Genomic DNA, 27,956 nt, shown 5'->3' with positions numbered 1-27,956 from the left:
AACAGAGAGAGGAATGGAATCGAAAATCTGCTGCTGTGTGTTGTGAAACGGTCTGTTTATACTTATTGAGGAAAGAGGCGTCCTGCCATTTCCATGGCGACACGTCATTAGCTGAAGCGCAACGAATGTTGACACGAGACGTGCTTTGGCGTTGGGAAATGGGCGGTACGAGTCTGCTGATGACAGGCTCAGGGGCGGGGGAATTGATTTAGTGCCGCAAAAGCAGGTGAGCCAGGGCGATCGGGGAAAAGATAGGATTATCAGAAAATGGCGGCTCCCAGGTGCTTGTTTTTGCGTGCGTTTAATGGACGAAAACTCGGGTAAGGTCCATAGGAAAGTTTTCTAAAATCGAGCCACTTAGCCTAAAAAAAACATGGCCGACCCATAGGGACAATAACATTTTTTACTAGAGTATGCCTTTAAACAGCGGGGAAAACGCTGTTTCAGTGAGTAGCACTCCCGTGCTGTGGATACCAAAATAGAAGAACGCCAAGAATGCTGCCAAAGTTTGATTAGTATAACTAACTTTATTTAACCATGTGTATCCGCATTTAAAATTTCCATCTCCCAGTGAAATTCATGTCAGCAGGCAGTCTGACGCGTTTCGCCACAAACGTGTGGCTTGTTCACAGTGACTCCTTTTGCCAAACGTCATTTTAAAACACCTGTGTGTCAAACACTGACACATTGACTTCCACTTCAACCTAGCGCAATACGGCCATCTCTGCTTGGGCTGGCTTTGTGCCGTCTATGTTGTTATAATTACCATTTGACATTCACATTTTTTATTATTTTTCATTCTCCATTTTGACAAATAGTGAGAAAACGTGATGTTTAGAGTGAATGTCTTTCATGTTGGAATTGGTTCAGCCTGAGAATGTCTCCTTTTTGTCCGCATCTGTGATATTCATCTCTTAAGAGAGGTGACAAAGCACGTACTGCTTAATGGCGTGTCTCTTGCATTTAGGCTTGTATTGCAGATAAAGTGCATCGTCCATTGTTATTCTGTCATGGAATGATCCATGAACGTCACGGAACAGTCATTAGTGTTGGTCCCTCCTGGAATCGTAATCCAGTATAGCCATTCACATGTATGGTGCATATTCTCATGGTGAAGTTCTATTTTACACTCGAAGATGGGTGCATAGTGCATCGTACATGGACATGTAAACTGGTCATTATTTGAACATTCAAAATTAGACGTCAGGACTCAGGTAGTTGATCAACAAAGAGGCATAGTGCAGCATATATAAGCAATCAGACTAAGCATTTTATCAACATTAATACTTTGTTTAGTCAACCTCATCTATTGAGCAGCTAGTTTGTTAAAGTGCATGGTGCGTTGATTAAGCGATTAGTCTCTTGAAAAGCATAGTGCAACTCATCTAGACATGGAAACTTGACATTATAAGGACATTCAGTAGTAGACTAATGTAGCAACGCAGTCAATCATCATGGCCCCAAATGAGATCATGATTCAGTTAGCAGCATAATTCCTTAAAGTGCATGTGCATATTCTAATGACTTGGTTCTTATTTAACACGAGATAGTAAATAATAAATGAATATAAATAATAAAGCAGCTCACTATGGCCCTTAAAGAGCATTGTGCATATAGATAAATTGCATACAAGGATGGAGCTATGTATTGGTATCACGCTCTGATCTTGTAGTAGTTGCTGATATCTTAGCTTCTTAGCCAGTAGTGTCCCCATACTGTCCACTAGCCCATGCTGAGCCGCTATGATGTTGACATAAAAATACTAGTCCACCGTAATATCTGTTGTAGTAACACAATTCGTTATAGCCTCATAAAGTGCATCATGCATATGGGTAAAGTGCATGTAGAGATTGAACTATGTCTTTATGTACACACACACACGTCTTAAGGATTTCGGGGTATAGGTTGAGTAGTGGTGGTATTGTGGGGGCAGGAGAGGTGGGGGGCTGACCCCCATTAAAAAATAAAGTAAGTAATTTTGGGAAAGTAAATTACCTCATTTACTTGGATAAAACCACATAGAACCCTAAATAAACATGACTACCTTTCACAAACGGACTATCTACATGTTATTCAAATTATTTATAGTGGGTGAATTTCATGGCACTGAAAATGTGTGGCAAATATTCTGCATTCAAATCATTGGGAGCAGCTCAATTTGATTTGTTGAACTTAAGTCAAACAAGTACATGATGCCATAATTCAAACCGTGTAAACCATTCCACAAAACTGTTTTTACTTCCGAATATTTGTTCTGTAGAGTTAGAATTGTTGGTTCTGTCAAGTAGACAACCCCAATTGTCCATTTTGGTTCATACTGCTGCTGTTGAACTCCAGTAATAATTGCCACTATAAAAGCTCATATTCGAGTGATGACTCGGTAGCATCTTAGTAGACTATATGAAGACCTTCATATTTTTTTTCCTGACTTGTTGTGCCTGCTGGAACTGCGCTACTTTACTTTCTAATTAGCAAGGTAATTTTTATATATCCCAAACTGCAAGTATTTTCTTTGTTTCGGGTGTGTGGTAGGCCAGAAGAAGGAGGTGAACAAAAGAGTGGCATGTTTTATGAAAACAGAATTATAGAAAAAAGGCCTATCTGTCCCTATAACAAGGAGGATTCCCTGCCTAACAGACATCTAACTATGGTGGTCATCGTCAGTGATTTTGTCCAAATCAAACTAGTCCGTCCTCCATCCAAAAACTAACCTACGCTGACCCTACCACTAAAGAAAAAGGTCCAGCAAACAAAAAGGCATCCAGGAGAATGACTTCCTTCTCTTGGATAGGCTTACTCAGCCTTAGTACTGTATCTTCATATAGTTCCTTGTGACATTATTAATTATCCCCTATAGTTCCTTAAGGGGGCTCTTCCATTGTCTCTTCATTGTCCAATGATTCAATGTTCTGTATTTCTCTATATAAAGATCTTGCTTTTTTCCACTGTGGCTGTCTGTTAGTTTTTCTTTCCTTTTTGATGAGTACCAAAAGTCCTGTAGTCCTCTTGATTGACTTTAGTTACTTCACTAGTACTGGGACGAGGGAGATATCTCCCGTAGTAATTTTGATTTCCTTTAGAGGTGAAGTATTCTTCATGACTTAATGGTTCCAACTCTTCCCAGTGATGTATGTTTCTACTGGAGAAGTGATTGTTATTACTCCTTCATTCTTCTTCTTCCTAGTATGAGTGGATTCCAACCTGTTGGCACTCTTAATGTTTCCTTCACTTTTCCTCTTCTCAGTGGTTGTGGTTTTTAATGGGGTAAGGGAAGAGGTGTTACAGTAGCGAACAGTGCTCTGTTGAGGTTGGAGTTCTTGAGGTAGTGATGACCTAAGGGTCTGATAGCATTGAGGGTTAGGGAGTTCCATCACGGGACGGGAGTCCCCATCCCCAAGTGGGGAGTCTGCTTACTGCCACCCCTAGGGGGAATGTTGTGCAGCGGGTTCACCTCCCTAGCCTCACAGGGAAGCACTCCCCTCTTCTGAGGAGAGGTGGCCAGATTCCGTGAATCGTCACGGGTGATTAAGATGCTGACATGTCCTGAAGAGTCGCTAAATGTATGACACTTGCTCGAAGCGTGGTTATTAGAAGACAATTTGCTAGTGTAATGGTGTTACTACTATATGCCTAACTATGCTCTTTTATTGTAGGCTCGCCTTCACAGGGAAGAAAATCCAGAACAAATTGTACAAGCAAAACCAACAGCCCAAACAGTAGCCCAAGGACTTCAGGAAGAGGTAAAGGGCGACTAAGGCTCCCCCAACTGGGTGGCAAACATAAACTATGCAGTAGCAAAGACAATTTGGATTCCATCAAGGATAACGGTACAGACCTGGAACAAGTGCCTTCTGACCAAATAGAGGCTATTAGCAAAGGGGCTATTTTGGAGGATAACCAAGTTGAATTATCTACCACTCATGGCAATGAAATTACTTTGGTAAATGGGTTAGTTTGTGAGCCGAAATCATCTAGCAATAGTCTAATGGAAAACCAGGTGGATGAAGTCAGCACAGTTGACCAAAGAGACTCTGATAATCCCAAACTTGTCTACAATCTTTATGCAATTTCGGTAAGTAGGACTCTTTTTTTTTATGCAAAAGACTTCTGAATGGATCAATCACAACGCAATGTGTATTGTATGTACTTGTTCCTGTATGAGAAATAATTAAATATTATAATTAACATAATTAAAGCACCTTTATGATGGAGTCCAAATGAAAATACGGACTATACTGTAGTCTTATTGGGGTGCATCATGTTATTATGCAATGACCGGTGTAGAATCAAGTGATTATTATTGAATAGCATAGGTTGGACTGTTATTGTATATATTTTTGCTGTAAAAATGCTAAATACCTTTCTATATGACTGTGTATTTGGTACATATGTACAGTTGATCCACTGTCTTGAAGCTTTCATTTGGAAAGATACCCTTGGGAATTTACTTGTTTGGGGTGCCCCGTGTTAGCAGATGAATATGCATTTAAAGACATGACGGTCTTTCGTATTTATATATTGTACATTGCAAAGTAAATGCAATTCCTAAGGAAAGTGGAAGAGAAGAAATATACCACAAATAAATTTACATAAAGTCTGCACTATAGTTCAAAACATTTTCCAGCATTGATTGGCATTCAATTGCCTGATACTATTAAAGCATCGGTAAAGCATGCAAACCTATAAAAGATACCAATGCAAGAGTGTGGGATTTCTATAGCTCAAGACCAAGGACAATATGTTGTCAAGGACAACATGTTTTCGTAAGAATTTGGTCTACTGAAAAATTGTGGCACCGGCAAATTCTGCATAGGTTTTAGTATACTTTCATTGTTTCAATGTACGACTGTTGCTTGGCTGTTATTGGGAGCATCATGGCTACCAAGTGTGCAGGTTACTCATAAGCATGTTTGCAGAAACAGTCGATTGTGCCTTGTTACAAGGAAGGAGGAGTTGAATACTGAACACAATTTGTTCCTCCCACTGAAGGCTCATCAAAGAAAGGTATTCTCCAGTGCCATTCTGCCTTGGTGGTGCTGTGCAGCTCTGCCCTGCTTCACTGGCTCCCATGATACTAGATATAATGTCTTAGGTAGTGTATTTGAGCCCAGTTGTTCCACATGCCTTTGATCCCTTTTTTCTGCATGCTCAACAAGTGGCTTCAGAAATGCCACTAACCCTTCAGCTACATCATTCTGTGTCATGCCTACTTGTTATTGGCCTCAGACTTCAATCCCTGCAGAGTTTGTGGAAGGCAAATGTCACTGTCCAGGTGTGTCTTTACTGCATGTGGGAAGGTCCTTTGAGTTCATGCACTCGAAGGCCCTTCAGGTGTGTGCTGCTAAACTTTTCACCTTTCTCCATAAGGCCAGAAAGCATACCCTGGCCATTAAGTCACCAACTTCAGAGTATTGGCCCAATAAGACTTGGGTCTCCAAGAAAAATCAGGAGGAGCCCGGAGCTTGGGAAAAGGATTGCAAGGACAAGAAGAAGAGAAAAGGTTTGCAAGAGCACCCCATCCCTCAGTGACACTCTATAATGCAATTGTCATTTATATAGCGCCTTTTCCCACTGGTATATCCTCAAAGCGCTGTAGGGGAAGGCCCTCGGGGGAAGGAGGGGGACCGAAATTCAAGGTATGGGAAAATATGTCAGAGGAGTTTAGAATGCGTGTGTGCTATTTAAGCAATAGGAAGGTAGGTAGGGGTGGCCAAGTCCCTGCTAGCTACCCATGTCGAGCTGACATGTGGATGGGTGCTGTGAGGAAGTCTGTAGAGTATGCAAGTGCAGGTGACTTATTGGGCCTCATTACGAGTGTGCTGGTGCAGTAATAACGTGCCAATATTACCACATATGGCACGTTACCACCCTGGCACACTCCAAGTTTGCCAGAAGGGTGGTGGATTTACTTCCAGCAAAGAGTTGCATTCTTATGGCAGAGGTGTTGTGCGATGTGTCTTAAAGTAGTGTATGATAGCAGATGTGTGCGGTTGAGTGGCCGTGCCTTCGGCTATCTTCCATAAGAATGGAGTGTGATAGGTCCCCATGTGTCCTGGTTGTTTTTTTGGTTTCGTAGATGCAGTTAAATTTAGAAGGGGGGATTAAAAGCGTGGCTAGATTCTACACAAAGGCTATATTCAAGATGCGGCTGAATATAACTCAGTGACTATTCTCAAAATCCAGCTGAATATAACGGTGTGTATAGTCAAGAATGCAGCTGAATTTAGAACAGTGTTATAATAAAAACTCAGCTAGATTTAGAATGGGGCGAGTTCATAGGGCGGCTAAATTCTATACAGTGAATATACTCCAAATGCAGCTAAATGTAACAGTGGCTATACTAGAAATGCAGCTGAATTTAGATGGGGCGAATTTGAAGGGTGGCTAAATTCTACTAAGTTGCTATATTCAAAATGCAGCTGCATTTAAAACAGTGGCTATAATCTCAGTGCTGTTAGATTTAAAGTGCAGCCGAATTCAGTGGCTATACTCAAAATGCAATTAAATAACAGTGGCTGTATAATAGCAACTAAGTACTCATCCTCTAAGAGGCACCTTCTCTCCAGCTTCTGGGAGGATGATCAAGATAGCCCAGTGTAATCACCACCAATGAAACGGGCAGCTTTTCCCCCACTAGCTTTTCCACTCAGGATTAGTGCGAAGAATTCAAGCACCAGATGTTTGATATCTTTGCCAAGGCCCTGGCGCTGCAGATAGGGCCACCTGCATTTTGAGGCAGGAAGAAACATCTCTCTGGGCCACAACTGCATGCCTTCTGGGTCTATTCCGGACCTGCCTGTGGTGCCTGCTCACCTTCAGTACCATTTGGCTCCTCCTATCGGCGTTGAAGCACCAGCACGGGTGTCCGTGGCCACTGAGCCAACACCTTTCCTGGAGTTAGCTCCAGTTCCCAGATCCCAATTTTTCATGAAGATTGATCACAAAGGTTTGATGTTTACATACACCTCCCTGCCCTGGAAATCTTTGCGGTTCAGGCCTCCACTGCAGTGTCCACGGCAGCTACTTTTCAAGTTTTGCTCCTAAACAGAGAGTATTAGAAGCTTGACATCCCGGGGCATGACACTTTTACATCTTACAGTCTCCCTTTTCAGACTGAAAAAGCTACCTGCATACTTTCAAAGTACACCTGCACACTGTGGATTGTCATCTCTGAGTCAGCTGAGAATCTTCTAGTGCCTGAGCTAAAGGAACACCTTCACCTCTTTGGCAGTGTCTCAAAACTTTAAAAGCATGGCTGGACATGACGGATTGTGTGGCCCCTTCTTTCAGCACAAGGTCTATGCTCTGGCCACATTCTTGGTTGAGAATGTCAGGGGTTGTCTGCTCGTGGCCATGTACTTTAACGGCAATAGTCTTTTTGGGTAAAAGGCTAATGTATCTTTGAAGAAGTTCAAACTGTCCAAAGACACCCAAAACTCCTGGGTTGTGCAGTGCAGCAGCTTTCTTCACTAGCAGCCACGGGCCAATGGTGCCTTCTCCACCAGGATGGAAGAGCCCATAGGGACAACATTCACACCTATGCTATCCCCTTTGCAACACCTAGTCCCATGCAACTTTAACTTATACTTTGCTCACTCTTCTCTTGTGTCCCTGTAAGTCGAGGAGTAATATACTGCAGGAAGTACGGTGGTTCTGCTCCAGGGAATTTACTCTTTGGTGTGCTCTGCGGTTCCCATTGACTATCAAATGGAACTTTTAACTCTGATTTCTGTCATTCTGCTACTTTTCAGGAGACCGCAGAAGTTCTTGTCCACCATAATCTGTATTTCTAATGGGTTAGTTCCTCCGACGTATTCCTCATCTATGATATCTATCTCCGAGTGCAGCTATTTTTGCTGCCAGGGGACGCAACGTGACTCCATGTCGGCTATGCCTGATGACGCTACATTCCCTGAGCCGGAGAGGACGTTGGGGCCAGTATATATATATATAACAGCGTGGTACCCTGTGACCTAAGTTCCTTTTTTCACGCACTCTGCTCGTTATTAGGAACGCTGTTCTTCACTTCTCGTTTTAAGTTTTTCTTTTGAAATGCTGAATCCAACAAAGTCCTCTGAATTCATGCCCTGCGTCAACTGCAGGAACAGATCTCTTTTTCAGACCCACACCAATTTAATGTCTATGTGGAGGCTACAACACAGCGGACAGCTCATCACGTAATTCGAAGTTACCGAAAGGCGCTTCGAGAATGTGAGGCGAAGCTGTTAACCGTTGTCCACAAAGAAAGAGTTTGCAAGCAAACGCACTTCAGGTCGCATGGGGTCGAACGCAGCACAGAGGAAAGGTTCCCTGCCCAAAAGGACAAGAAAAAGAGGAAGCATCACAAATTATCAAGATCTCCAGGCCGTTCTTCAAAGCACAACTCTTCTTCATCATCGAAGAAAAGGAGCCGCCACTCCAGGGAGGCCCCAGAGGAACTGGCTCAGCAGGTACCTCTCCCAACCCAATGCTCTACTCCAGCAGAATGGGAGGCCATCAGGGAGAAGTTGCTTGACAACTTCGCCAAGGTGTCAGTGGTTGCCTCAGCCGCCCGTAGGCTCCATCCTGGCACTGAAATGCTTTAGCTAAGCGGACAGATCCCACCATGCTCAGACGAGCCGGCAGGGACTTCGTGAGTAGACGGGATTAAGTCCAGTAAAAGATTCACAATGTTCTGTCTTCTGACGTCAGTCCCCCCTCACATGGCACCACCAGTGCAGACCAACAAAGCTGGAATCGAGAGGGATTTCGGCCAACTCCCCAGAAGAGCTTACAAGACCCATTTCGAGGGTAATTATGTTCTGTTACATTTTGTTAATGATTATTTGTGAAGCGCTGAAACCCAAAGGCAAGAGAGTGCTAGGTGAGCAAAAAGTTGTAAAAACCGGAGGGCACAGAGGACCCTTGCCAAGATTCTCTATTGTCATAGCAATGGACGAGCAATCAAGGCTTAGCTTCTCAGGAGGTGATGCGAGCTGGTTCTTAAGTACAGTGTAGTCCCCAAGCACCCACAAAGGAATGTCCACACACTGTATCGGTTAAAACACAGTCTTTATATAATTAATATTCAAGGTCACGTACACTATCACGATAACTCACTTTGTACTCAGAAATCAACAATAGTAAATATATATAGTTCTAAAGTGGTACCACTTACGTTATCAGATCTCATTAAAGTGCATACGGTCAGAATGACAAACAGATCAAAATAAAGAGGAAACCAGCAGTAGAGAGGTGAAGGAAAGCAAGATGGTTGAGCAATTGGCAGAATACTGGTAACTACCGTTAAACACAGTTCTGTGTGGAGATACCCCCACCTGGGCAACCTGTACAAGAAAGATACAAGCCCAGTCCATATATTGTTCACACTAGACTTTCCAATAGTTCTGCATCCCCAAAGTACCTTGGCGTTGTAGCGTTCCTCGTCGGGAAATCGACGGCCTTTCTTCAGTGTCCCCCCTTTCAGGCAGGAGTCACGGGTCGTCGAACGTCCGACGGAACACATGTCGAGCTACGACGGTGAAGTGGCCGCGTTGTTCCTAGCGGTGCTCGTTGACGGGGAAGCATAAATGTCCTGCAAGGAAGAGGCGTGTGGGGCACCTCGGTGTCGATAGTTCTGCACCGCAAAGAGTTGGAAGAACTGTGGCCCAGCAAGGGCGTCGAGTCGTCGGCGTTTCTGTGGTCTTTAGGTGGCGGGAAACCCACCGGCGGATGCTCCTCGGCACGTCAACGGTCATGCCTTCTCTATCAGGATACAGCGGCGACGATGCGGACGAGAGCGTCCTTGGATCAATGAAGTTCTTAGGCAAAACGGGGGCACGGCGGCTCCGGTCGGCAACGGCAGTCGTCGCCAGTGGCGGACAACAGTCCGGACGCTTCTCCTTGGAGTTCCGCAGCAATCCCCGTATCGGCAGCCTGTCGAAGGTCTGTCTACCAGGGAGCTTAGGCAAAGATCAGCTGTGCACGATGGTCCCTCGTAGCTCGGGAAGAGGGAGGCTTACCAGGTCCTCTCTGGGTCAGTCCTTGAGGCAAGCAGCTTTCAGATTGCGAAGGAGAGCAACAGCAATTCTTCTCATCCAACAGGGCTTCAAGATCAAGCTTCAGTTACTCCAGTTACTCGTCGTAGTGGACTTCAGCTTCTGAACACGATTACTAGCAGTGAGAGGTCCCCAGATATACTGTTGATCTCCCATTCATTCCGCTGGGTCATACTCGAGCATCCAATCACGACTAAGGGCATTCAGGCAGGCAGGCATCCAATCAGGCACACAGTGCATTCAGGCCATGCACTTCTCTCCAGACACTCACAACAAGTTATGTGTATTGGGACATGTACCGAGCCATTCAACACTCCATACTGCATTCATACCGGTTTTGGGCAGGGCTGTCTCAGTCATTGTGTCAACCACCAGATACTAGACACCCACAACATAGAATGCATATTCGTCACACACTCCATTCACCCAGGTCCCACCCACAGGCGTACCCACAACATACGGTCGTTGAGAAGGCTCCAGCAAGTCTGGTCGGCACTTCCCTACACTACCATATACGGAAATTCCACCCAACAGCCAGTCAGGGGGAAGGGACAGAGGCAGGGCTTCCCGGGACTTCGGGAAGATCAAGGTAACAGGTGATGGAAGGCAAGAGGCCATGGGGGCCATTTTGTCTCCATCAGGAATCTACCGATTCCAATGACAGGGCCTGGGCATCCCAAAATGGAGGACGCTCAGGGCACCAGTCATATCAGCACGGAGCTGCCACCAGCCCGTACCCTGCTCTGTGGGTCACACACAGGTGCCGAAAAACATACACTAGGAGCACAGAGTTGCACCCCTACCCATGGGTGCCATAAGGGTTTCTGACGGGTCTGTTCACCAAACCAAGAGAGAGAGCTGCACCGCCAGGAGTCCCACATGAACTCCTGCACGGAAAACACAACAGAACATACAATAAAAAGCCGTAAAGGACAAGGATACGGAGGCCCTGTCCCTCCGATACATTTCCAGCATCATAGTCGCCCCCCTCCAGATTGAGGTTAGGGTGCCTAATCTCCCACGAGATAGACACCCTCATCCAGATGGTCAACATACCTTCTGGAAAGGCCATCTGCATTATCGTGACTCTTCCCTGTTCTGTGCTCAATGATAAAGTCTAGCCCTTGCGACTAATGGACCACCTGAGCAGTTTCGGGTTTTCACCCTTCATCTGCATAAGCCACTTAAGGGGCTTATGATCTATTTGGACCTTGAAGGTAGACCCGGTAAGGTAAGGTCTAAAACGCCTAAGGCTCCAAACTACACTAAAACATTCCTTTTCAACAGTAGCCCACATATGTTCCCTACCCTTGAGTTGTCTACTGATGAATACGGTCAGATGTTCTCTTCCTTTGTCATCTAACTGGGACAAGACAGCTCCAATTCCGGTGTCGCAGGCGTCAGTTTGAACGATAAAGGGCTTGCTGTAATCAGGCGCACACAACACGGGTGCCCTACACAGACTTTCTTTCAAGCCATCAAAGGCCCTCTGACAGTCTTCCGTCCAATTAACCTTCCTCGGTTGTTGGGGCGAAGTCAGAGCTGTCATGGGTGCAGCTATGGTTCCATAGTTTGCCATGAAATTGCTATAATACCCAGTGAGGTCCAAAAAGGCTCTCACCTGGGTTTGAGTAGTGGGAGTCTCCCAGTCATGTACATCCTGTACTTTACTGGGGAGAGGTTGGATTTGACCCCCTCCTACCTCATGACCAAGATACGTGACTTTTCCCTGAGCTATCTGGCACTTGGTGGCCTTGATAGTGAGGTTAGCCCTTTTCAAGGCCTGCAACACTTTATCCAGATGAGTCAGATGCTCTTCCCAGGTGGAACTGTAGACGGCAATGTCGTCTAAGTAAGCCACACAAAAGGCTTCCAGCCCACTGAGTGCATGGTTGACTAATCTCTGGAAAGTGGCAGGGGCATTCTTCAACCCAAAAGGCATGACCCTAAACTGGTAGAGTCCCTCGGGTGTTGAGAAGGCCGTCTTTTCCTTGGCATGGTCCGTCAGAGCTATTTGCCAATAGCCTGAGGTAAGGTCAAAGGTGCTCACGAATTTGGCAGCACCTATGGTGTCCACGAGCTCATCAGCCCTGGGCAATGGGTGCGCGTCAGTTTTGGTGACGGCATTGACTCCTCGGTAGTCCACACAGAACCTCCAATCCTTGGTACCTGCCTGGGAACTTGCCTTGGGAACAAGGACCACGGGACTGGACCAGGGACTGGTTGAGGGTTCAATAACACCCAGATCCAACATCTTGGCGACCTCAGCCTGGATGTGGTTCTTAACGGTATCTGACATACGGTAGCACCTGCTTTTGACAGGCACACTGTCACCAGTGTCAATCTCATGCCTACACCACGGTCTAAGGCTTGGTGTCAGTGAAAACAGAGAGGCGTACTGCCGGAGCAAAGCCCTGCAGGCCCTCTGCTGCTCTGCTGTCAGATCGGGAGAGAGATGCACTCCTTCCACGGAGCCATCCTGAGGGTTGCTATGCAGCAAATCAGGAAGGGGCTCGCTCTCATCCTCTTCTTGCCCTGAAGCTAGCAAGAGACATGAGACTTTGGGTCGCCTGTGGAAAGGCTTGAGCCTGTTAACATGGAATACCTGAGGGGCTACCCCAGAGGCTCCCATGTCAACCAGATAATTGACCTCGCCCATTTTGGACATTATCCTGAAGGCTCCAGTCCATTTATCTGCCAAGGCCCGAGGCTTGGTCGGCTCCATCACGAGGACCACATGTCCCGGAGTCCAATCCACTTGCAATGCTTTATGGTCATGCCAGTACTTATTCAATTCCTGGTTGGCCTTAAGATTCGCTGTTGCCTGTCCCATCATCTGTGTCATCCTCCGTCTGAGGCCTAACACATAGTCCCCCACTTGCTTGGCAGGCCCTGGAGGGGTGGCCTCCCGACCTTCTGGGATCAAGGCAAGGGGCCCCCTCAAGGGATGTCCAAAGAGTAACGCAAAGGGGCTGAAACCAACACCCTCTTGAGGTACCTCTCTGTATGCAAACAGCAGGCATGTAGGAGGGGATCCCATTTCCTCCTTAGGGGCTCTTCCAAAGCGCCTAACTTGCCCTTGAGAGTTTTGTTAAATCTCTAAACCAGACCGTTGGTTTGGGGTGGTAAGAGGTGGAGAACTTGTAAGTTACTCCGCATTCTTTCCACATGGTTTTCATGTAACTCGACATGAAGTTGGATCCTCTATCATAGACAACCTCCTTAGGGAATCCAACACGGGTGAAAATGCCCAGGAGAGCCCTGGCAACCACCTTGGCCGTAACCGTCCGAAGGGGTATAGCCTCAGGGTAACTGGTGGCATGATCTACCAAGACCAGGATGAACCGATGTCCACCTGACGTGGGAGGGTCAAGGGGATCGACGATGTCGATGCCCACCCTCTCAAATGTTGTGCCAACCACTGGCAATGGTTGCAGTGGGGCGATGACTCTGCCTCCAGTCTTACCAGACAACTGACAAGTTGGGCAGGTCCTGCAGTGGGACTCCACTTCTACTCCCATCCGTGGCCAGTAGAAATGGGCAGAGAGCCTCTGCTTAGTCTTCTTGGTCCCAAGATGACCAGCCAAGGGCACCTCATGCGCCAACTGCAGCAGGAAGGGCCTGTAAACCTGGGCTACCACCAACCTCTTGAGGGCACCAGGTTCAGGTTTAGTGGGCTCACTAACAAGGAGCTCACCCTCCCAATAAATCTGAAATGTCCGAGGCACTTCTCCTTGTGCCTGGGACAGGGCCTGGGTCCTCGGACCCTTGAGAGAGTGGCACTCTCTCTGTCCCTTACGGAAGTCCGACCGGGAGGGTCCCCCTTCAGCTAACAAGCATTGAAGGTCGGGATGATCCTCTGGGTTGAGAGCCTCTCCCATAAGAAAGTCTTCTGGCTCTTCTCCCACAGGATAATCCTACAGGCGATAATTTGGGAGGCCCACCAGCTAACCTGGTGGTTCTCAGAGGAGCATCTACATAGTCCTCTGGCTTGAGCAGGGTCCTGTCCACCACTGTCATGCTTGCTCCAGTGTCTCTCAAACCAGTAGAAGGCTTGCCATTCTAGAGGACACTTCTCAAAAAACCTACGAGTGTTCTGCGGGATAGTCGCCAGTACTTCTGCATACTGGTCCCAGGCCCCAAGGGACACTAAGGAAATCTCTACGGGAGCCCCGAAGGTGATCCCAGTAGAGGAGGGGAGGACAGTGGCCTCCACCTCAGGTACGGAGTAGGGGTAGGTCAGGCTGGCAGCCTGGACTCCAAGTGCCTTACCCTTACACTTGGTGTCACCCCTTTGGTGGTCCAGAGCCCCACAATCCCAACAAGTGCCAGGAGTGCGGGGTACGGTACTGGAGCCACTGGGACCCTGCTTTGCAGCAGGCGGACCACTACTCTTACTCCCACCCACAACAGACTTATCCTCACTAGGTCTTTGGGTCTTCGGAGAGGAAGGTTTTGGTTTACCTGACTGTGACTGCTTTTGGGACTCCTCAGCTTTCTTGGAGGCCCCCTTTTCTTTGTCCTTGTCCTTCCCACTGGAGTCCTTAGGGGACACCCGGTGGGAGACCCACTTGTTAGCCAACCTAGCCAGCTTAAAGGGCTCTAAAATGTTCTGGTCAGCGACATACTGACGCAGCTCTGGTGAACAGGCTTCCGAAAAATGCTCAAAAAACAAGAGGTGAGACAATTCAACAAATGTTTTCACTTTGTAGCCATCAATCCATCCCATCATGTTCATGTGCGCAGCACTCACCCAGTCAACCCAAGACACATTTGCTTGTTTCTTAAAATCCCTGAACCGTTTAAGATATTGGGTAGGCGTTTTGCCAAACTTGCCAATTAAAGCAGACTTCATGCACTCATACTGAGCCCTTTCTTCCACACTTAGTTTCAGAATACAGTCATATCCAGTTTGAGGCACTCTGCTTAACAAACACTTAGCCCAATCTCTAATGTCAACATCGTGAATTGCACAAGCCATTTCAAACGCTTCAATCTATTGGAGGATATCAGAACCCTCCGCATACACACCAACCAAATCTTTCATAAACTTGGTTGCTGGGGACCTGACACTCTCAACTGGTTTCGCTGAAGTCTCCACTCAAGCTTTATCTAACTGGATTTGCTGACATTCAGTGTCCTTGTCTTTGAGTTCAAGATCCCTATTCTTGAGTTCCACTTGCTGTGCCAACTCCTCTTTCTTAAGCTCAGCATCTATTTCCAACTTGCGATATTCAAAGGCTAATTTCATCCTTAATAACTCAAGCTCCTAGGAAGCGCTGAGGTTTGGAACAGAGGCAGCAGGAATGATGCATTCCCAGAATTGGACTTGGCGACAAACCCTGTGGTAGAGTCCTCATTGGTTGCAACTCCCCTTCAAGAGTTTCACAATCGATCTGGTAGTCCTCCAGGGCAGCTATCGGCTCAGCCCTAGACTTATCCACAAAGTCTAATTCCCTGGCTTCACAAGCACTCTGGAGAGCCTCTAAGCTCATCTGAGTCAATTTACCATTCGCAATAGATTCCATTGCTTGTAATGCAGTTATCTTGTACACGACTAAACCTTAATTTAACAAAGTGCAGATATCCTTCGTAAGTGGCACGGTTATACACTGAGTCTTAAAACCATAAGCATTACACCGCTGCCACCAGCTGTAAAGACCGGAGGGGGGGGAATGGACGAGCAATCAAGGCCTAGCTTCTCAGGAGGTGATGCAAGCTGGTTCTTAAGTACAGTGTAGTCCCCAAGCACCTACAAAGGAATGTCCACACACTGTATCAGTTAAAACACCTCATTATAACTCAGGCGGTCCGGAAATAACGGTGGCGGTAAACCCGCCGCCACTGTTGTTTCCGGACCGCCTGATCCCGACTCCTGCAGGCGGGAGGTGATGTTCCCGCCAGGTCTGACCTGGCGGGTTTAACACCGCCCGCCTGCAGGCGGCTGAGGAAACACCGGCAGCATTACGAGATGCTGCCGGTGTTTCTATGATCCCCATTCCCATCGAGTCCGATAGGACTCGATGGGAATGGGGATTAACACCATTCCGCCTCCGTGATTCCCGGAAAACCGGGGTTGTAATGCCCCGGTAATTCCGGGAATCACGGAGGCAGAATGGTAATACGAGTCCGGCGGTACCCAGGCGGTTTTACCGCCGCGGTTACTGCCGGACTCGTAATGAGGCCCACAGTCTTTATATAATTAATATTCAAGGTCACGTACACTATCATGATAACTAACTTTGTACTCAGAAATCAACAATGGAAAATATATAAAGTTCTAAAGTGGTACCACTAACGTTATCAGATCTCATTAAAGTGCATACGGTCAGAATGACACACAGATCAAAATAAAGAGGAAACCAGCAGTAGAGAGAGGAAGGAAAGCAAGATGGTTGAGCAATTGGCAGAATGATAGTAACTACCATTAAACACAGTTCTGTGTGGAGATCCCCCCACCTGTTCAACCTGTAGAAGAAAGATACAAGCCCAGTCCATATATTGTTCACACTAGACTTTCCAATAGTTCTGCAACCCCAAAGTACCTTGGCATTGTAGCGTTCCTCGTCAGGGAATCGACGGCCTTTCTTGAGTGTCCTCCCTTTCAGGCAGGAGTCACGGGTCGTCGAACGTCCGACGGAGAACAGGTCGAGCTACGAAGGTGAAGTGGCCGCGTCGTTCCTAGCGGTGCTCATTGACGGGGAAGCGTAAACATCCTGCAAGGAAGAGGCGTGCGGGGCACCTCAGTGTCGATAGTTCTGGACCGCAAAGAGTTGGAAGAACTGTGGCCCAGCAAGGGCGTTGAGTCGTCGGTATCTCTGTGGTATTTAGGTGGCGGGAAACCCAACGGCGGATGCTCCTCGACGCGTCGACCATCGGGCCTTCTTCAGCAGGATACAGCGGCGACGATGCCGACGAGAGCGTCCTTGGATCAATGAAGTTCTTAGGCAAAACGGGAGCACGGCGGCGGCTCCGGTCGGTGATGGCGGTCGTCGACAGTGGCGGACAACAGTCCGGGCGCTTCTCCTTGGAGTTCCGCAGCAATCCCTGTATCGGGTCGGCAGCCTGTCGAAGGTCTGTCTACCAGGGAGCTTAGGCAAAGATCAGCTGTGCACGATGGTCCCTCGTTGCTCGGGAAGAGGGCGCCTTACCAGGTCCTCTATGGGTCAGTCCTTGAGGCACAGCAGCTTTCAGATTGCGAAGGAGAGCAACAGCAATTCTTTTCGTCCAGCAGGGCTTCAAGATCAAGCTTCAGTTACTCCAGTTACTCGTCGTAGTGGACTTCAGCTTCTGAACATGATTCCTAGCAGTGAGAGGTCCCCAGATATACTGTTGATCTCCCATTCATTCCGCTGGGTCATACTCAAGTATCCAATCACGACTAAGGGTATTCAGGCAGGCAGGCAGCCAATCAGGCACATAGTGCATTCAGGCCATTCACTTCTCTCCAGACACTCACAACAAGTTAAGTGTATTGGGACAAGTACCGAGCCATTCAACACTCCATACTGCATTCATACCGGTTTCGGGCAGGGCTGTCTCAGTCATTGTGTCAACCACCAGATACTAGACACCCACAACATAGAATGCGTATTCGTCACACACTCCATTCACCCAGGTCCCACCCACAGGCATACCAACAACATACGGTCGTTGAGAAGGCTCTAGCCAGTCTGGTCGGCACTTCCCCACACTACCATATATGGAACTTCCACCCAACAGCCAGTCAGGCGGAAGGAACAGAGGCAGGGCTTCCCGGGACTTCGGGAAGATCAAGGTAACAGGTAAAGGAGGGCAAGAGGCTATGGGGGCCATTTTGTCTCCATCAGGAATCTACCGATTCCAATGACAGGGCCTGGGCATCCCAAAATGGAGGACGCTCAGGGCACCAGTCATTTCAGCACAGAGCTGCCACCAGCCCGTACCCTGCTCTGTGGGTCACACACAGGTGCCCAAAAACATACACTAGGGGCACAGGGTTGCACCCCTACCCATGGCTGCCATAAGGGTATGCCACGGGTCTGTTCACCAAACTAAGAGAGAGAGCTGCACCGCCAGGAGTCCCACATGAACTCCTGCACGGAAAACACGACAGAGCACACAATAAAAAGCAGTAAAGGACAAGGATACGGAGGCCCTGTCCCTCCGATGTATTTCCAGCATCACAAAAGAATATGCTGAAATGAAACACTCAGTTAGTCTGGCAGATATTGACGATGGACAATAGTTTTAAGAGCATGTCTGATGAAGAAGGGGATGCTTACCTCCATGAGGAAGGGGATGCTTACTTCCTTGTTGCCATCCACAGGAGAGATAAGAAGTACCTAAGATTCAAAGTGCTGAACAGTCAGTGCCAATTCAAGGTGCTACCATTCAGATTTTTCTGGCACCCAGGGGCTAGCATTGGTGGTGGCTCACCTCCTAAGGGAAGGCATTCATGTCTTTCCCTATTTGGACGACTAGCTTGTCCGGGTCCACTTCCCAGACCTAGTGACACACCTGTACCGGAAATGCAGCCTATCGCACAGCTCGGGCTTCTCCCTGAACTTCATGAAGACTCAATATTTGCCGTCCTGGTCCCTCCTATTTATTGGGGCAGTCTTGGACACTCACCAGGGCGTGGTTTCCTACCAGAGGACAGAGTGGCGAACATCTACAAGATGGTCCTAGTTTTCTAACCACATTCAAGGGTTCCATCATCAGCCTTTCTGTGTTTGCTGGGTCTCATGGTCTCCTGCATCCTTGTGGTGCAGGTGGTCACTGCATTGGTTTCTGTGTTTTCAATGGTCTTAGTTTCAGGGACAAACATCAGACCTTCTCCAAGTCTCGGCGAAGTGTCTGGAGACCTGCAATGGTGATTCCTAAAGGACAGCCTTCTGAGAGTGTCATTGTTTCGTCATCCTTTGCTCCAGGTGACTCTGGTCTCAGATGTGTGTCTGAAAGGGTGGGGCGCCCAACTCTAGCACCTTACTGGGACCGGCTTGTGGTCCCCATCAGAGTTCCGGTAGCACATCAATTTGCTGGAGTTGAGAGCAATCAGGCTGGCCCTGGTCGCCTTTCTCCCCTCTGTAAAGGGCAAGGCGGTGCTGGTCTTCCCAGACAATACTGCAGCCATGCATTACCTTAACAAACAGGGTGGTTTATGCTCCTTTCCTCTATGCAGAGAAGCATTGCATTTTTGGTTCGGAGGTCTGGAGAACAGCGTGTCTGTGACAGAGGTCCATCTGGACCAGGGAGGAGAGCTTGGGGGGCAACGCGTTTGTCTGGGATGCATGACAATGTAGAGCAACAGAGGTTTTAATCCCAGTTCCGCGCTTGTCTCTGGTTTTAAGCGCGTAATAAAAGATGAATAAATCTGGCCGGCAAGGTGAAAGTGCTGACAGATACTTTGAGCACACGGTCCTCACACAAGTGGGTGCTCTGCAATGAAGTCCTGGAGGAGATGTTCTCACTTTGGGGCACTCCTCCGGTGGATTGCTTCTCTTCCAGTGTGAGCAGGATCTGCAAGTGGTTCTGCTCCAGGGAATTCTCTCATCAGAGAGGTCCTGGGGATGTCTTGACAGTCAAGTGGGACTTGGACCTGCTCTATGCGTTCCAGTCGATCCTTGTCATAACACTGGTTCTCAGGAAGGCTATGCCTGTTCAGGTCCACCATGATCTTGATCGCTCCGGATTGGGCCCCGAGAATGTGGTTCCCCAAAGTTGCTGGATATGGCCATCTGCCATCCCTTGCGCCTTCTGCAGAGGACCAACCTCCTCTCCTGCTCAGAGGGTTGGATCCTGCACCCGAACCTCTGCAGTTTGAACCTTCATGCCTGGCTGCTGAAAGGTTTAGGTGTAAGCAGTGGGATTTGTCGGAGGACCTGGGTGTGCCCCTCTGCAAGTTTTCAGATTGGTGCTGGGAGAGGGATCTGCACCCTCTTACTTGTTCCAGATACTCTGGTTTGGATTTTCTACTGTCCTTGGCCTGACCGGCATGCAGAATGGTACGGTTAAGGGGTATCTTGCTGCCATTTCGTTCTTCAAGAAGACATCAGAACGTGGCTTCTTTGTCATGATCCCCACAGTTATTCCATTCCTCAGGGGTCTTTGTAATACTTTTCCTCCACACCAGTTGTTTGCTGCCGTGTGGGATTTAAATTTAGTGTTCACATTTCTAAATGGTGCCCCATTTGAGTCCCTTCATTCCTGTTCCTTAAAGTTGTTCACCCTTCAGGTGATTTTCCTGGTTGCCATCACTTCCACTAGATGGGTGAGTGAGCTAAGGCGATGTAATTTAAACCTCCTTACTTTTTGTTCTCCAATGTGAAGGTGACTTTAGGAGTTAGACCCTCCTTTCATCAGAAGGGGTCTCTGATTTCCATATCTCTCAAAAGATCCATCATCCTCTCTTTTTTCCTCCACCTCATCCTTCCAAGGCAGTGGAATGTTTCCATCAGCTGGACACAGTCAGGCCCTCAGCTATCACGTCTCTTCGACGAGAGAGGCCAGGAAAGATGATCAACTTTTCGTTGGTTATGCCTGTGCCATCAGGGCTGTGACCAAACAGACCCTGCCAAGGTGGCTATTTCTCTGCATCTTGGAAAGCTGTGATCTGGCTGTTGAGGAGGAGCCGGAAGTCCTCAGGCCGCACTCCACCAGAGGTTTGGCTGTTGCTTCTGCTCTTCTTTGAACTGTGGACCTTGGAGAAGCCTCATAGGAAGGGTTTCCTGAAGATTGGCTTGCACACGCTGGTCTTAGGCCTTGAAAGGCGTTGGGGTTAGTATTGCCCATCAGAACTGATCCGAACCTTAAATTGGTTGAGAGATTACAAGGACAAACCCATCAATTGGCTCAAAATGATGGCTATATGGCTACCTCTAAAAGCTTTCCTCCCGGTTATCAACAACAGCCCAGTCTGCATTCAGGCGGACAGCTCTACGTGCATGACCTACCTCAACAAACGGGGGCACCAGAACACCACGCCTGTGCAGGCTAACCATAGATATATGGGAATGGGCCTTAGCGAACAATATATGGCTCTCGCCGATCCACATTCCAGAGGAATCCAACCTAGAGGTGGAAAGGCTCAGCAGACTGGGGGTCGACAACTATGAGTGGCAGCTGAACGAGGGGATCCTGAAGGAGATCTTCAACAAGTGGGGGCAACCGCAGATAGACCTATTTGCCACCATGTGCAACAGGAGGTGTCAGCAGTTCACGTCCTGGATGGGATGGGGCAGAGGATCACTGAGGGATGCCTTGCAGCTTCAGTGGGACGGCATGTGGGCTTACGCATTCCCACCAACGCCGCTGATTCACAAGGTCATCGCCAAGGTCAAAGAGGTACATCATCTACACCACATTTTGATAGCGCAACAGTGGCCGGCCAGACCATGGTTCCCAGAGCTCTTGCGACTATCGAATCAACTGTCGGTTCCCCTCCCAGTAGGTGTGGATCAACTATTACCCCAGCAGGGCGGTGGGGTATTTCAGCCTTCCCCAGAGAAATTAGCCCTAGCAGCCTGATTCCTGAGCACATAACCTTGCAGCACCTTCATTTATTGCAGGCCAACCTGGAGATCATCCAAAGGGCAAGAAGCGCTTCCACTAGGAATCAAAACAGAAGCAAATGGACCAGGTTCTGCCTCTGGGCCAAGGAAAAAGGCGTAGACCCTTTGGGGGGCACCCTCGATCACGTGCTGTCCTTCACCGCACATCTGGTATAGTCGGGGTGCAGGCGGCCATAGGTGCATACAAAGATTTTGCCGATAATGTTTTCTCCACCTCCAACCCTGTGGTCAAAAAACATCTGGCAGGGCTAACCAGGTTGCACCCAATTGGCAAACGCCTGCACCCTGTCTCAGACCTCAACGTGGTTCTGGGCGCCTTGGCGCATAAACTATTCGAGCCCATGGCACCTGTAGAGATCAGATTGGTCACTATTAAAACCGCGCCCCTGGTGGGCCTTACCTCAGCGCGCAGGATCAGTGAAATTCAGGCACTGGTGGTATCATTGGGATATGGTGGTGCTCCTGACACACCCCTCTTTTCTCCCAAAAGTGGTGGCGTTGTTTTACCTCAACAAAGAAATAGTCTTTCCAGCTTTCTTTCCAAATCCGAAAGATCAGAGTGCTGAGATTCTACCTGGACAGGAGAAGGGGCTTCTGCAAGTCGGATGCCTTGTTCTCACATTCGGCGGGTCAAAACCAGGTTGTCGGGCTTCAAAAGCCTCGATAGCTAGGTAGATGGTTATGGCCATCCAGAAAGCCTACAAAGGGCAGCGCATGAAGTTACCAGCAAACGTGCACGCTCATGCGGTCAGAGCCAAAGCGGAAGCAGTGGCATTCCAAAGACAGATGCCATGGCAAACACAGTATGCCATTTAATATATCTAACCAAGTATTTGGTCACATCAAAAGTATGTTAAACAGGCTTATATGGTGACGCAAACAGCTAGGGATAGAAATTGACACTTTGGTCACGGCTCAGAACTGTGGAGGCCTATTAGTGCTGGATCTTTTTGCGTGGTAAAGAATGAAATTCTAGTGCACACCCAGCATTTCCTCATTGATGTAGTGCATACGTATGCCAGCTGCCAGTAGGGGAATGATTACAATCTTGTACAACAGTGGCATAGATATCACATCCAAAGACTATATAGATCTAAACAGAAATGTGAACCGAAATATAGGAGGAATTGGGTCCTTATTACAAACAATGCATGCAATCTGCTGAAGCAACTCTCAATTCCAGGTTCCAACCGATCTGCTTTAAAATACTTAAAAGGTACTATAAAATGCCTGATTGAATATACACTCATATTCCCATAAGTGGAAGCGAGCTGTGTGAAATATGGATAGGCTCAAGGCTCTTTAATTCATCTATTGTGTGGCTGTTTGCGGGTAATAGGATTTTCAGAGAAGCCGCTAAGGGAGACATTTTGCACGCAACCGGGTTTTCAGCACAAATGTGAGAAATGTGCATGATTAGCTATTCTGCTGGCTAAGTGCAGCTTAGTAATGTGTTGACTGTGACCCAAGATACTAGATTTTGCAGACTGGATTCATTACTTAGTTTATTGAAATGAAATGGAGGGTGGGGGATATAGTACAACATCAAATACTTTCCTAAATACATATGGGCATACTTGGAGAACAGCTCTCTAGCAGTGTAACATACTTCTTTTGTATTCAGACAGATTCTAAATTGGAGTTGCTCTGAAGGGCACTAACCATGATATTATTGTCTTTCTGATCAACATGACAGAAATAGTGACAAGAGGCATACATGTGTATGACCTGCTGTTTTCCAGCTGTGTAGAATGTGCCAAAATATACATAATGGGGCATTACCATTATTGCTAATAGGTATATGGGAATATGATTCTGGATAATCTAAATAAAGTCAAATAAAAAAACTGAAGACCATTGGCAAAGCTGTAAAAGCCCTTAGGCTTTCTGTTCCCTCGAAGCTTGTGGTCTAGTGTGTTCTCACTGACCTCCTCGAATAGTGTCCACTGATGGGTACACTTCCTCCCTGTGACCCAGAGAATGCTACCAATGTCATGTTCTTGTGGATAATCCCTGATTTCGCTCTGGCTGTAGACTAGAATCTTGCTAAGAAACATTGTCTGGGTCCCTTATATGCAGGGATAATGTCCACAGACTCTACGCCCAAGAGCCTTGCAGTGAAGGCCGCCATTGCAGGGTTGAATCTAACCAACTTTTCCTCTTCGTCCTGGACAGAGAGTGCATGAGGCTTTATGCTATGGGAATCAAGGGTGTTTAATTCCAGCAACCTAGTTTTGAGGGCTGCTAATGGCACCTCTGCCATGTCCAAGTACACCCACACCATTGGAGTGTGTTCTCTGAGAACCTCTCCATGCAAGAAATGAAGGATGGGTCCACCATTCTGATTAAGGAAGACAAGTAGGAGGCATGACATACTGCACTCTGGTCTGGAAACGGCATTTTCACATTGGCTATAGTGACTCTTAATCTCGGAAGGGTACAAATTCACATCTTCCACTACCTGCACGACTGGTTCCTTCAAACCCACGCCCCAGATCTATTGTCAGCCCACCCCCACTGTGCCTGTCAGCTACTGCACAGCTTAGGCTACTCTATGAACTTCAAATGGTCCCATGTCATGCCATCCCAATCACTCCAGTTCATAGAGGTGGTCCTGGCCACGCATACAAGCTGGGTCTTTCCTCCAGAATAGTAGTGGGCAAACTCCAGACCTGGGTCTCAGCCTCAGCTTTTCTGCAGCTTCTGTGCCTCATTGCATCCTGCAGTTTTGTGGTTGCCCTTGATGTCACATCTGCATCAGGGTCACTCAGTGGCACCAGCATTTGGAGCACACCTCTCTCCTTAGTTGAAACATTTCTGAAGACATCCAATGCTGAATAAAATATACATAAGATGAGGAATCTGTAGAAGGAAGGAATAATCCATCAGAAAGAAAAATACCAAGAGGAAAGTCGTTTGTTCATTAACTGGGGGGACAATTTTAGTTAAAAAAAATGTTTAAAAATGTATTTTTGCATGCATTTTTCTTCATCTTCATCTTGTTGTGCACATCCCCCAAAAGCATATAATAAACATCTTTTTTTTTTATTTCAGTGCCATTCAGGAATCTTAGGAGGGGGTCATTATGTCACCTATGCCAAAAATCCAAACGGCAAATGGTACTGCTACAATGACAGCAGCTGTAAGGTAAGCATGAAAGTATGAGTGCTGTAAACTATCGGACATCTGGAATCAAAATCCTTAATCTTTATTTTGTCTTCATATTTGCAATCCTTTGTAATCTTAGCAAGTTCCTCTTTTGCACTTTTGCAGAAAACTCAGATGTTTATATTTGGCAAAGGTCACAATTCATCCATATTCTAAATGGTGGGCAGAGTCAGGGTAGCACATGCTCCCAGGGCTGCAACCCCATGCGCCTCTAAATTTAAAGGGAAATAATGCTTTTCTGGTGAAAAAGTTTCCATCTCCTGCCCCTAGGAAGGGACGCCCATGTAGTATGGAGAAAAGGCGACTAAGAGTAAGTTAGTCACTACGGTAAGTAACTTATCATTTCTTTTGTTGCTGATTTTCTTTTTATATGTTGGCTGATCCAGCTGTTCCTGTAGTTCTTGAGATGTGCTGCATGGTTTATCTACTTTATTGTAAAGAGTAGTCCTGAGCACCAAGTATTTACAGCCATGAGCACATCCTAATATTCACAGCATGCTTTAAGGCTGGACATAAACTCATTAAGCCTTGGATAGTTGTGATGATCACTGAGGGTAATGGCCCCTGTGGGAAAAAAGTATACAAGTAGTTGGTAGAAATAGCTGATGATACTCCATAATCATTATACCAGCTGAGCGCAAGTTCAATTATGTTTGGAGGTCATGTTTGGGAGGACTGCCTCCACTGGCAATGACGCCTGAATACGTTCCTTTTCCAATGGATTCCTTCTTCCTAGAGGTTCCTCATGTTAGGGCTATCTTCTCAAGCACTATCAGTCTTTGGAAACTTTTTCAGCAAACAAGGATACCTTTGTCTCTCCGCCTAGGTTCTTCCTGGCACTGTTGCGTGCCCGGATGCAGACATTATGCGGTGGGCAGTATATATGGGGCTTCACCCCATAATCTCATTTCATTTTCCCCATGCACTCAGTACGCTTCTGGAAAGCAATTTTGCTCTGCTAGCTCTTGCTGAGAGATGCCAAACCCTCAGGCTTCAAGCTGTGCTTGGACGACTCTGGCAGGCAAATGTCTGTGGCAGATCTCAACCAGGTGTGCCTATACTGCCTTGTAAAGGACCACGGCATGGAGGATTGTGGCTCATGTCACTCGATGCACTCCAAGGTCCTCCGAGACCGTGCCGCAAAACTGATCACATATTTCCGAAAAAGTAGAAAACGAGCACATTTGAAGTCCCTGGCATCGGAGTCCAAGAATGTTGCGGTCAATGAACTCTTGCAGGAGGGTTTTTCAGTTCAAAAGAATAACACCCAAGAAGAAACATAGGAAGAGGTCCTTTACTCCCATTGACTACGCCAGGCATCACTCTTCTTTGTCCTTCAGAAAACTGAGCCACCTCTCATGCTCCAGAGATACCTCATAGCAATCTACACTTATGCTCCAGGTAGCTTTCCCCACTAAATACTTCACTGCAGATGAGTTGGATGTATTCTTGCAGCAGATGCTTGAAATCTTCGCCAAGGTCCCAGCGCTGACTGCTTTGGCCCAATTGCTGCTGGAGGAGTCAGTGACCACAGCACTTAGGGTAACTGGCAGAAGCACCTCTCGCCTATTTACCCCCTGCTGCTAGGCCAAGCCTCTGGACATGCCTCTCAAAGAGAACAGCCAGTTTGTGCTAAATGCTGTTGAGTCCTTGTAGATTTTCCAAGCCTCCAAGACCACAGCGAAGTCCTTTGGTCTTGTCGTTCAGCTTTTCTCTTTTGCTCAGCATGGCATGGGTTAGGAGTCCACAGTGGTACCCCCCTTAAAGTAAAGGCAGATGAGCCAATAGGAGGGGTCAGGGGGAATGAGGGGCTAATGTGTTCACTGTCCCCAATGGAACCCCTTATCCAAAGCTGCTGTGAATTCGCCATATAGCACTGGTGGGGGTGTGGTTTTCCCTGTTTTTTCAGGGGAGTGGCAGCACACCACTTCTGACACTTGGGCCTTACAGGTTGTATCTCACTGCAAAAACCTCCCTTTTCCCCAATGCCCCTCCCTCCCCACGCCACTCTCCATCTCATCCTTCCACCCCACCAGATGCTCTCTTGCTAGAAGAGGTCTGCCAGTTTTTTAAGAAAGTGTCATATAGCTTGTGCCCACTTCAGGGCGGGGAAAGGGCTGGTGCCTACTGTACTTTCTGGTCTGAAGAAAGAGTGGGGCCTGTGTCCCATCATGGATCTTCAGCTTTTTAAATTGTACCCGGGCAAGCTCTTGATGTCACTGTAGCCCAGATTCTCCAAGCCATCGTGCTGCAGGGCTGGCTGCTGTCACTGGACCGTCAGGATAATGATAATGCTGTTCTACTTAAATAGAGCTTACGCCTAAGCGCTTTACAATAAACAGACTTGTATACAATATCACCCAACCGATGTTGGTACTCATTTATCAACTTCTGAAGGTTGAAACACTGAGTTGGCCTTGCCGGGATTTGAACCTGCAGATCACACACAGAGCACAGCAGTGGGTGCTCAACTCGCTAAGTGCTCAACTCGCTGAGCTAACTTACTGGCCTATTGTGCAGATTTATCTCAAGCACAGGAAGTATCAGAGCTACATGATTGGAAAACCCTCTATGTTAGGCAGAAACCTGTGCAGTTCCCTTAAGGACCACTGCAAAAAGTTTAAGACTACAGGTGTTAGCAGTAAACCCAATTGGTAGCAGTCTGTACCACCCAGATTTACCGGGTAGCTGTGGCTGAGCAGTCAGACTTCTCTCAAGAAGTGTTAGGCAGTATATAGAGTATACACAATAGGGCTAAAAATACAGTAGCACAAGCAAACACTGACCAGAGCTTTGGTATAAAAGTATATAATTATTTATTTAAAAACACACTTGTAAAAATACACTGGCACTAATATGTCAAACAAGTTCAAACACAGTCACTAGAAATATATACACTTCCCTAATTAATTATTTGACAAGTCTAGGTTAGTACACCACTTATTTAGGAAAACAGAGGTGAGCGCGTAACCATAGATGGCACTCCAATAATGATTTAAAAAGGGAGAGAAAAGACAGAAATAGGAAAACACACAATACCAACACTTTTAAAGAACCACAGCAAGTCAAGAAAGGCAGGGTCTACTGTAGAGCAAAAAGTTCATAGGCCAGGCCCACTCTTGGAGAGAGCAAGGCGGAATGTGCCCAAGATCACACAGTTGAAGTACACTTTAAAAGTCTTTGCAGACAGTTCAAAAAG

The 27,956-nt window shown here is 47.2% G+C and overlaps 1 protein-coding gene across 2 annotated transcripts in view; it reads left to right on the top strand.

Moving 5' to 3' along the window:
* The window catches only part of USP32 (ubiquitin specific peptidase 32), a 3,569,419-nt gene that overhangs the window by 3,468,739 nt on the left and 72,724 nt on the right, over positions 1 to 27,956 (top strand). For both annotated transcript variants that reach the window (XM_069615070.1, XM_069615069.1), the window contains exons 32-33: positions 3,654 to 4,072; positions 24,644 to 24,736. In XM_069615070.1, coding sequence (XP_069471171.1) covers positions 3,654 to 4,072; positions 24,644 to 24,736 — 512 coding nt within the window. The remainder of the gene's footprint in view (positions 1 to 3,653; positions 4,073 to 24,643; positions 24,737 to 27,956) is intronic.

Source organism: Ambystoma mexicanum, chromosome 9 (genome assembly GCF_040938575.1).
Source record: "Ambystoma mexicanum isolate Mex_15411 chromosome 9, UKY_AmexF1_1, whole genome shotgun sequence".
Classification (NCBI taxonomy): domain Eukaryota; kingdom Metazoa; phylum Chordata; class Amphibia; order Caudata; family Ambystomatidae; genus Ambystoma; species Ambystoma mexicanum.
This window is presented reverse-complemented; position numbering and strand designations above follow the sequence as displayed.